The 11,034-nt window shown below is 43.4% G+C and overlaps 1 protein-coding gene across 3 annotated transcripts in view; it reads right to left on the bottom strand.

Annotated features, from left to right (window-relative positions):
- LOC108286559 (CREB binding protein) overlaps positions 1-11,034 on the bottom strand; it is a 161,766-nt gene that overhangs the window by 32,283 nt on the left and 118,449 nt on the right. For all 3 annotated transcript variants that reach the window (XM_017504469.1, XM_017504471.1, XM_017504470.2), the window contains 4 exons: positions 10,666-10,855; positions 3,877-3,995; positions 2,408-2,647; positions 1,903-1,991 (listed from right to left, as the gene is read on the bottom strand). In XM_017504469.1, coding sequence (XP_017359958.1) covers positions 1,903-1,991; positions 2,408-2,647; positions 3,877-3,995; positions 10,666-10,855 — 638 coding nt within the window. The remainder of the gene's footprint in view (positions 1-1,902; positions 1,992-2,407; positions 2,648-3,876; positions 3,996-10,665; positions 10,856-11,034) is intronic.

Genomic DNA, 11,034 nt, shown 5'->3' with positions numbered 1-11,034 from the left:
AGTAGAGACGGGGTTTCACCATGTTGACCAGGATGGTCTCGATCTCTTGACCTCGTGATCCACCCGCCTCGGCCTCCCAAAGTGCTGGGATTACAGGCTTGAGCCACCGCGCCCGGCTTGCGCAAATGTTTTTTAAAGTGCGTTCCTATTCATTATGTCATCGTTGGGCACTTGACAAAATGAGGCTGCCAAGGAAGATGCTATTGTCTGTATCATGGACAAGGCTAAGCTTAATCCATTACCACATCATGGGGTGTGCTGAAGATCATGGGGCTAAAGTATAAAAGGAGGGGCCAGAAATTCCAGAAAAGCAGCAAGTCACTATGGGAGAGATCTCATTAGGAAGGAGCTATGGCATCATTTTAAACTTGATCATAAAATGTTTCTACTGATAAAGGGGAAGTCGAGAGGGAAATCAGACTCCAAATATTCGACTATTTCAGCAGGACAACTGCACAGGCTGCACTTCCATCAGGGAAGCACTTTAGGGTCTGTCCTTCCCCCTTGCACTGGCCTTTCATTACATTAAACAGTATGAGGAATAAGCAGGCCAGGTTTATTCCTAATAGAAAAGGCTCACAAACCTTTTTTTGAGACAATTTTGTGCCCAAAGCATTTTTGAAAAAATAGGATTTTGAGGGGAGTTATAATCTTGAATATGGACGTTTTAAAAAAAAAACTGAAGAATTAAAACACATAACCACAAAATTCCAAGTTTTTCAGGCCTGTGAACAAATAACAAAAAGCCTTCTGTCTTCTTTGAAGTATAGGACATAAGTAATTACTATGACCAAACAAGAGTAAAATGATAAAAAATGCCAAACCCCAGCGTTGACACTTTAACACTTGAACCTAAAGACAAAGAAAAGGCAAAAAGCTCTATCTTGGCCACAGAGTATCCAGTTGCCGGCTCATAAAATGGAGGCAAAGCCACAGTTTGAGCAAGACTCCCGCCCTGTGGCTCTACGCATGTTGCGCTCACACTGCAGCTGCACCTGGACACTTAAAGGCTGCAGTACAGATAAGCCGACTTCTCAAACAACTCCAAAACTACGCAAGCTGTATGTGTGTGGGAAGCCACAACAAAAAATACTGTTTTCACTCTCCAACTATTTTAAGACTAGAGAACTATTATTTAGTCATCTTCATAATCCGAAAGAATGGCAAGTACTTCTCAAGCAGATTCACCACTCACAAAACCCTGAAATGGCCATCTTATAACAGGGGGGTGATTCTTGAACTCAATTAAAATGCCAATCTCATTTGGTATAGCGATGCTAATGTAAAATTTAAAAATAAAGATCATGGACCCCTTTCCTCCACCTTAAAGGAAGTAGCACTCATGCAAATCTTTCCATTAGACTGACCAGGCCAAATTACTCAGCCAAACATTTGCAAACACACATTTTCTACTCTATCAACTTCTTGAAAAAGGCATGGCAACTGTTATCACAGTTACTCTCAACTTCAGACGTCTGTTTCCAGGGCTGGGTTTTAGAAACGGCATGGTTCAAGAAAATAATGTACCTAATCCAAGTAGTATGGCAAGACTTGGCTCTGAGGTTAGTTTTTATACTATAAAAGTATGCTTTATAAGTAGGAGGCCATGGGTCTATCTGAGTGAATAACAGACACTGAAACTGAGCAACTTTTCTTTTTCTTTTTTTAAATAGAGATGGGGTCTCGCTATGTTGCCAAGGCTGGTGTTAAAACTCCTGACTCAAGCGATCCTCCAACCTCAGCCTCCCAAAATGCTGGGATTACAGGTGTAAGTCACCACACCCGGCCTGAAATTGGGCCACTTTTTATTGGAGCTTCAGTAAAGAAATAATGTACACGGACTATAACCAGATGGACGTGCCTTGCCCTAAGACATAACGCAGGATGCCGCTAAATGCTTACCTATTCTGATAGCTGTAGTAGGCAGCATCGCGAGGAATGGTACACAGCTGCTTCCCATAGCAGCACAAAGTCTGTGGGGAAAACTCATACTGCAAAAATAGAGGAGAAATACTTTTATATAAAAATACATTCCATTTACTGTACTATAATGTTCTACTCTACTAGACCATTAGCAAATTATTTGTTAGTAAATTAGATGGTTTTCTAACAATTTTAATAGCTTTAAAGACCTTTGGGATAGCATGTGATAGAACTGGCTTTAGTTAAGAGACATTTTTATTACAGACAGATACCATGGGCAGAGGGGCAGCTAGCAATGCTTCTCCACAGCGTCCCTCAGTACGCGCCTGTATACCCATCACATCACTTCAGGCATTAACTGTTACCAAACACCAGTTTGCACACACGCACTCCCAGTACACAGGTGTGGTCTCATATTAGTGTAACACCCTTCCAGTTGGATTAACCAGGAAAATTCACTTTCCGGAAAAACTTAAAACTGTACCTTGCGTCCACAGCAATATCCAAGGGACTGCATGACAGGGTCAATTTCCTGCTCAAAGACCTCTGCAAGCTTACTGCAAAACTTATAGACTCGGGATGTCTTGCGATTATAGAGCCAGGCATTGTTGAACATGAGCCAGACGTCGTCCACATACTGCCAGGGCTCTTGGTATTGCCCTGTGTCCAGCTTCCGCTTGATGGTTGAGAGGTCCATGGGATTTTTTACAATGTCAAAATAATCCTAAAATACAAAATGGTCTCAGTCTAGGGAATTCCCCAATATCCAAATCCCAATGGCAGTGTTGTCTTAAAATTAAAACAGCAATAGAAAGTACCACAATAAATTCTGTTCTTAACAGTAAGAAATGGGAATTGAAAAGAAAACAACCTCGGATGCACCTCATTTTACTCACTACAAGTGTAATTAATATTTTCAAGTATAATCACATTATATACCTCAAAGGCAAAATTAAAAAAAAAAAGTTAGAAGACACTTAAAAAAAAAAAAAAAAAAAGACAGAGTCTTGCTCTGTTGCTCAGGCTGGAGTGCAATGGCATGATCTTGGCTCACTGCAACCTCCGCCTCCTGGGTTCAAAAGATTCTCCTGCCTCAGCTTTCTGAGTAGCTGGGACTACAGGCACGTGCCACCGCACCTGGCTAATTTTGTTTTAGTAGAGACGGGGTTTCACCGTGTTACGCAGGATGGTCTCGATCTCCTGACCTTGTGATCTGCCTGCCTCGGCCTCCCAAAGTGCTGGGATCACAGGCAAGAGCCACCATGCATGGCCAGAAGATATTTTAAATAAAACATTTTAAAAATAGATCTTTAATCCACTGAATTAAATAGTGAACAAGTTTATCAAACAGTGTGTATTTCTAGATATTAACTTTTTTTTTTTTTTTTAAAGAAGGGGTTTCACCATGATGGCCAGGCTGGTCTTGAACTCCTGACCTCAGGTGATCCACCCACCTCAGCCTCCCAAAGTGCTAGGATTACAGGCGGGAGCCACCACGCCTGGCCAATATTCACTCTTGATGCTATCTAGCAAAATGAAATTCCAAGACAAATATAAATAAAAAACTAGTAATGACTCCTACGGAGAATCTGTTCGGTACCCATGGCCTTTGCAAGGCTATCCAGGAATATCAGAGAGAGAGCCTATTTGTTTTACAGTTGATGTTCACAAATTCTTTCAGACAAAAGTGACACAAGGCCCCTAAATATAAAGTGAAGTGTCAGGGGCATGTCCTGCCCTTGCTTTGCACACCCCTCCAAGGACCGGGGGTTCAGGAATAGGTGAAATCAAACAAACTAAACACTTTTATTGATAAAAATTCACAGACAACAATTTTTTTATATTAGGAGAAAAATACTTAAAGCGAAGGGGTTATTTTATCTAATTTCAAGAGATAAAACAATGGACACGCAAAAGTCACACTGGCAAATCTATTTATATGAATTAACTTACTGGAATTCCAAGGAGCTGGGGATCTACAGGCTGCCGGAAAGGTAAAGACTCTGGGTCCTGTCGATACAGTGCTTCTAGGGTTGGCATGAGGGCCTGACGTAGCTCCTCTGGTTTAAAGACTGCAGAGAAAACATCAAGAAAATACTCTCTGTAAAAGGTGCTTAGATCCCTCCTACCTCACATTTAAAACAGGAGCCTGGCTGCTGTGACGTCCCAGCCACGACGTTCTTAAAGCACTTGAGGGGCCCTCGTCGATCACTGTAAGCATCCATGGACTAAAGCTTCTGAAAATGCACTAGTGTCAGAACTGCATTCAGGTCATGAGAGAAAATACCACTGAAAAGTCTGCTTCTACCACGAAAGGTTTCCAACATTAAAAACTTATTGAAAAAGAAAATCAAGCTAACTCCCAAAACTGTGTGGTAAATAAAGCCATTTCAGACCGGGCGCAATGGCTCATGCCTGTAATCCCACCACTTTGGGAGGCTGAGGCGGGTGCATCACCTGAGGTCAGGAGTTCAAAACCAGCCTGACCAACACAGTGAAACCTCGTCTCTACTAAAAATACAAAATTAGCCAGGAGTGGTGGACACCTATAATCCTAGCTACTCAGGAGGCTGAGACAAGAGAATTACTTGAATTTGGATGGAAGGGACCTTAATAGAGCCTAAGAGGAAAGTACTTTTTATCCTTGGCTAAATTAAATTCAGGCTGCTGGCGACAAACGGTTCTCAATCTCATAAATGTAAACAGTAATAGCGCTACAAAATAAAGCATTTTTATAAAAAGTTTTGTTTTGCTGGACACGGTGGTCATACCTGTAATCCCAGCACTTTGGGAGGCCGAGGCAGGTGGATCATAAGGTCAAGAGGTCAAGAGATTGAGACCATCCTGGCTAACACAGTGAAACCCCATCTCTACTAAAAATACAAAAGCATTAGCTGGGCATAGTGGCACGAACCTGTAGTCCCAGCTACTTGGGAGGCTGAGGCAGAAGAATTGCTGGAACCTGGGAGGCAGAGGTTGCAGTGAGCTGAGATCACACCACCGCACTCCAGTCTGAGCGATGGAGCACGATTCTGTCTCAAAAAAATTTCCGTATTGCTCACTCTCACATTTACTAATGCCAATTTCTCCAACCCCTCAGCCACCTTACTGCCTACTACACTTTCTGTTGTCACTAATACAAACATAAATACTGGCTGCCAAATACATTCAAGACTGAACATTCATACAAACCCTAAACGAATATCGGAACAGGTGCTAGGGAAGCTGTTTGGTGTGGGAGGCTGGCCAGTCAGCAGTCTGGCCACTTGGCTCATGTTCACCCCACTTGGCTCATGTTCACTCTCACAGAGAAACAACTGGAGGCAAAGATGTCTCAGGCAGTCTAATGCCACAGCTTATAAGTGATACGTATTTTTTTCTTTGTGTTCTTTCAATTTTTAATTTAACTTAATTACTGAGGCAAGGTCCCACTCTGCTGCCCAGGCTGTGGGACACTGGTGTATTCTTGGCTCACTGAAGCTTTAACCTCCTGCCTCAGCCTCGGGAGTAACTGGGACTACACGTGCATGCTACTATGCCTAATTCTATTTTTTTTTTCTCTGAGATGGAGTTTTGCTTCATTGTGCAGGCTGGAGTGCAGTGGTGCAATCTCAGCTCACTGCAAAGTCCGCCTCCCAGGTTCAAGCAATTCTTCTGTTTCAGCCTCCCAAGTAGCTGGGATTACAGGAGCCTGCTACCATGCCCGGATAATTTTCATATTTTTAGTACAGACGGGGTTTTACCTTGTTGGTCAGGATGGTCTCGAACTCCTGAACTCAAGTGATCCAGCTACCATGGTCTCCCAAAGTGCTGGGATTATAGGTGTGAGCCATCTGCCTGGTCACATGACTAATTTTAAAATTTTCTGTGGAAATGAGGTCTCACTATGTTGTCCAGGCTGGTCTTGAACTCCTGAGCTCAAGTGTTCGCCCCGCCTCAGCTTCCAAAGTGCTGATATTACAGGCATTGAGCCATCATGCCCCTAACTTCTTTTATTTTATTTTTTTTTTTTAGACATGGTCTCACTGTCACCCAGGCTGGAAGTACAGTGGTAAGATCTCAGTTCACTGCAACCTCTGTCTCCCGGGTTCAAGTGATTCTCCTGCCTCAGCCTCCCAAGTAGCTGGAATTACAGGTGCCCACCACCATGCCCAGCTAATCTTTGTTCTTTTAGTAGAGATGGGTTTTCATCATGTTGGCCGGGCTGGTCTTGAACTCCTGACCTCAAGTGATCCATCCGCCTCAGCTTCCCAAAGTGCTGAGATTATGGGCATAAGCCACCACGCCTGGCCATCATGCCCAGCTCATTTTATATTTTTAGAGATGTAGTCTTCCTCTTTCGCCCGGGCTGGAGTGCAATGTGGTGGGCCCCATCAGAGCCACTGCAGCCACAAACTCCTGGGCTCAAGTGATCTTGGGGCATGGTGGCACACACCTGTAATTCCAGTTACTTGGGAGACTGAGGCAGGAGAATTGCTTGAACCAGGGAGATGGAAGTTGCAGTGAGCCAAGATCACACCACTGCACTCCAGCCTGGGTGACAGAGTAAGACTCTGTCACAAACAAACAAACACATAAATAACATCAGAATAAAATACAGTAAACATTTAAAGTTCTAGTTGGGAAGTGGCAAGCATCAGGTACATGAGCCTGTCATCAACTTTGTGTGGGGTGGGGATGGTCTAACTTACCAAATTCTGGAAAGCACCATGTGATTCCTAACTGGTGAAAGTAAAAGTTTAAAGTTGAAGGAGAAACTCACGTGTTTAACACGCTCACTTTAAAGACGAAAACAGGTGCACAAAGAACATGCCCCAGAGCTCATTCCCATCAGAGGCCAAGATCTGGTCTCTTGACCAACCTCTGTAGACACCACCTCCCCTCCAGGGTACCTGGCTGCTTCAGACACTGGCTTGAGGTCTGGACAAGCAGGTAAAAACCCCGATGCAGCACTCCCCAAGCACAAAGTCCCTAGCACTTGAAGGTGCAAAGGCCTGGTCTAGGCTGCAGATGTGCCCTTCAGAAGCGTCAGAAACACATACACATCCTTGCTTCCCACTAACTCCTTTCTTCTGTTTTATGCAGACATGAAGTAGCATTTGGTAGTCTTTGAATAACTGTTTATAAGAAAACAATTATATAACAACCTTTTCATTCCTCTAAATGAGGGGCTGGCAGATTATGACCAACAGGCCAATGTTGGCCAGGCTGGTTGTGAATTCCTGATCTCAGGGGATCCATTTGCTCAGGTGCTGGGATTATAGGCGTAAGCCACCACGCCTGGTCTGAAATGATTTTTATAACACTAAATCATCCTTTGTCTTTTGCACTATGTTGGACATCTGCACAGATGAGGGAAAAGCAATAGTGACTAAAATCACCAACATCTTACAAAAACAAAAAAAGCAAAAGCAAAGGAAAAGAAAGCCAATATCACCAAACTCTAGTGGTATCACACATTGCTGCTGCTGTACAGTCGCAAGAAAAAAAAAATACCAGCCATGCTTAAGAAAATATGTTAAAAAATTTATTTTGTTTGGTAGAGATGGGTTCTTGCTATGTTGCCCAGGCTGGCTTGAACTCCAGGCCTCAAGTAATCCTCCTGTCTCAGCCTCCCAAAGTCCTGGGATTACAGGTATGAGCTACTGCTCCTGGCAGAGAAAAAATATTATCTGTGAGACAGGGTCTCACTCTGTCATCCATGCTAGAATGCACCAGCACAATCATGGTTCACTGCAGCCTTGACCTCCTGGGCTCAAGCAATCCTCGCACCTCAGCCTCCTGAGCTAATGGGACCACAGGTGCAAAACCACACCTGGCTAATGTTTAAATTCTTTTGCAGAGACAAGGTTCACTACATTGCCCTGGCTGGTCTTAACTCCTAGACATAAGTGATGTCTCTAGTCTTGGCCTCCCAAAGTGCTGGGATTACAGGTGGGAGCCACTGTGCCCACTTGTTTCTTAAAGTATTTATTTATTTTTGAGATAGGGTCTTGCTCTGTTGTCCAGGCTAGAGTCCAACAGTGCCATCACAGCTCACTGCAGCCTTGGACCCCTGGGCTCGTGTGATCCTGCTGCCCAGCCTCCTGAGCAGCCAGGACTAGAGGCATGTACCACCACACTTGGCTAATTTTTTTATTTTTTGTAGAGACAGGGTCTTACTATGTTGCCCAGGCTTGTCTTGAACTCCTAGCCTCAAGTGATCCTCCCACTTTGGCCTTCCAGAGTGCTGAGATTACAGATGTGAGCCACCACACCTGGCTGAAAAAATATTCCTCATGAGGTAGTAAAAAGTATTTATTGTATTAAATCTCAGCCTTTGGTACACGTCTTTTATTCTGAAACACTCTGAAATATACAGAGTATTTGATCACACAAAATAGAAGATGTGTGCGGCATACACACAGTGGCCCTATTAGGAGGCAGTACTCGTGCAAGTGTCAGAAGTGAGAGCTGAAGTAGCTGCTTGCCCACATGGAACACATTAAAACTTGCAAGAATGACTGAGACATAAACTCTAGTTACTAAGTTCTGGTTACATGGCAGACATTTTTTCAGAAATGAACAAAGAGGGATAGTTACTTCAAGGACAAGTGACAGTATTTGTTGCCAATGATAAAAGTTGGGCTTTCATTAAAAAAATCTAAAGTTTTAGAAAACTTGTACATGGGCGTGGTAGCTTCTCAAAGTTTATTATTACTAATATTTTTTTGAGACAGGATCTCACTCTGTCACCCAGGTTGGAGTACACTGCCATGATCACGGCTCACTACAGCTTTGACCTCCCAGGCTTAGGTGATTCTCCACCTCAATCTCTCGAGTAGCTGCGGCTAAAGGCAGGCATTACCATGCCCAGCTAATTTTTTTTATATAGAGAGGGTTTTGCCAAGTTGCCTAGGCTGGTCTTGAACTCCTGAGCTCCAGGCTAGAGTGCAGTGGTGTTATCACAGACCTTGAATTCCTGTTCTCAAGCAATCCTTCCGCGTCAGCCTCCCAAAGTGCTGAGATTACAGGCGTGAGCCACCATGTCTGCCCTGCTTTTCCAAACTGAGAAGACCTACTTGAAGAAACTGATGGTGGCATCAACAAATGTGATTTTTTTTGACACTGAAATATGTCAACATTTGGAAATTCTGCAGAACTTAGTGTCAATTGAAAAAAAAATCATGTGTACACGAAAGATCCATTCCAAGTACAAAATGGACCAATGGATTCTAATGTCATAGAGTATGAAAATCCAGTGCTATAGATTCCGATTCCATGTTGCAGAACACCTTTAAGAAACTTTCACTGGTTGAATTTTGGTACAGTATCAAAGAATATCCACAATCAGCTGAAAGGGCTATGAAAATACTTCTCCCTTTACCAACCACAGGATTTTCTTCGTAGACTTCAACCAAAATCATCAATCACAACACAGAGAATGCAGAGGCAGATATCCTTAATAATATCACTATTCTTGCTTATTTTTGTTTTGGAAAAATTATTTTTCATATAAATGTTTTCTATGGGTGCCACATAACAGACTACTTTAAATGAACTAAGTGTTTAAAAAATTTTGTTTCTTTCTTTTTTTTTTTTTTTGAGGCAATAATCTCACTTTGTCTCCCAGGCTAGAGGGCAGTGATGTGATCTGTGCTCACAGCAGCCTCAAACTCCTAGGCTCAGGCACTCCTGCTGCTTCAGCTTCTCAAGTAGCTAGCATTACAGGTCTGCACCACCACACTCAGATAATTTTTTTTAGTTTTGTAGAGATGGAGTCTTGCTATGTTGCTCAGGCAGGTTTTGGACTCCTGGCATCAAGTGAACCTGCCATCTTGGCCTCCCAAAGTGCTGGGATTACATGTGTGAGCCATTGTGCTCAAATTTCTCAATTTTAATTTCCAATACAGTAAGCGCTGATAGATAATCCACACAAACAACTACTCTCGAGGACCCCTAACTTCTAAGAGTATAAAGAGGTCTGAGATTCACTGTACTTCACACTCTCCAGGGTCACTGCAACACGGTTTCAGTCTCTAAAATTTTGCTGCAATCTTTCCCAAAAGTGTCATCTGCAGCCTTGGACTTTCTGAGTCCCATCTCCCATTTCTAAGGTTCACTTGACAGTTTTCTGATACCCTGGTATCTCTTTACTTTGGACGCATGTCAAATGGATTCCATCCAACTTCCACTGTGAGGTGGGCTCAGCCCACAGATCTCAGACCCTAAAGCTGCCTAACCCACCCCTTCCCTGTGTCCTCTGCACTGGGTACCCAGGCGCCACCCCGCCCCTCACTCTGCTGCCCCAGACTCTGGATGCTCAGCTTCCTCACTGTATTGGCAGAAACCTGCTGCCTCCAGCTCATGCCTATGCTGTTATCACGATCGTTTTCCTCAAAACATGGCTTCTTTGCTTATTTTCCTACTCACATACATGACTGGTTCTTTATACTTTTGAGTACAGCCTGCTGAAGGACCCAGACGCATTTCAACCCCGGCCCCTGCAGGCACCATCTCAGAAGACAGCTCTGCAGCCTGCGTGCCCTTGGAGCCACAGCTCATCACTCACTCCTACCACAAGCCCCGTGGACACAGGGCTAGGGTCGCTCAGCCTCAGTGTTTCTGCAGGGGAATGGCAGGCAAGAATGGTAAAAGGGCAGACAGAACTATGTTTCTACTTCAGGTTTTCATCCTCTACGTGGAATCCCAACACTGTGGAAAAGCAGCACGGTTTAATAAGGTAATGAATAAACGGCCTACTTTTTTTGCGTGGCTGTGAAGGAGATGTTGACTGAGAGGCTGTGCCGTTAGTACTACTCTCTTCTTCCTCTTTAACTTCTACTTTCACTTCAGGTTTCTTTTCATCCACTTCCATTGGTTCTGATTTCTGCTCTGTTGTGTCTGTTTCTTCTTTAACTTGAGAAGCACCTTGCAAATCCTCCTCCATCATCTTGAGAAAAACATTACAGATAACATATGTATATCAAACACCTTTATGTTACCTCAGCTTCAATAAAAGGCTCTTACAAACCTAGATAAGTTTGTTAAAACCTTTCTCAGAGTTGCATTTATGATACCTCTTCTCTTCCAGAAGAAGAAATAAAGTACTGGGTATTCATTAAGTTGCTT

Source organism: Cebus imitator, unplaced genomic scaffold (genome assembly GCF_001604975.1).
Source record: "Cebus imitator isolate Cc_AM_T3 unplaced genomic scaffold, Cebus_imitator-1.0 Scaffold322, whole genome shotgun sequence".
NCBI lineage: Eukaryota > Metazoa > Chordata > Mammalia > Primates > Cebidae > Cebus > Cebus imitator.
Note: the sequence above shows the minus strand (reverse complement) of the source record. Positions and strands in the feature narration are given on the sequence as shown.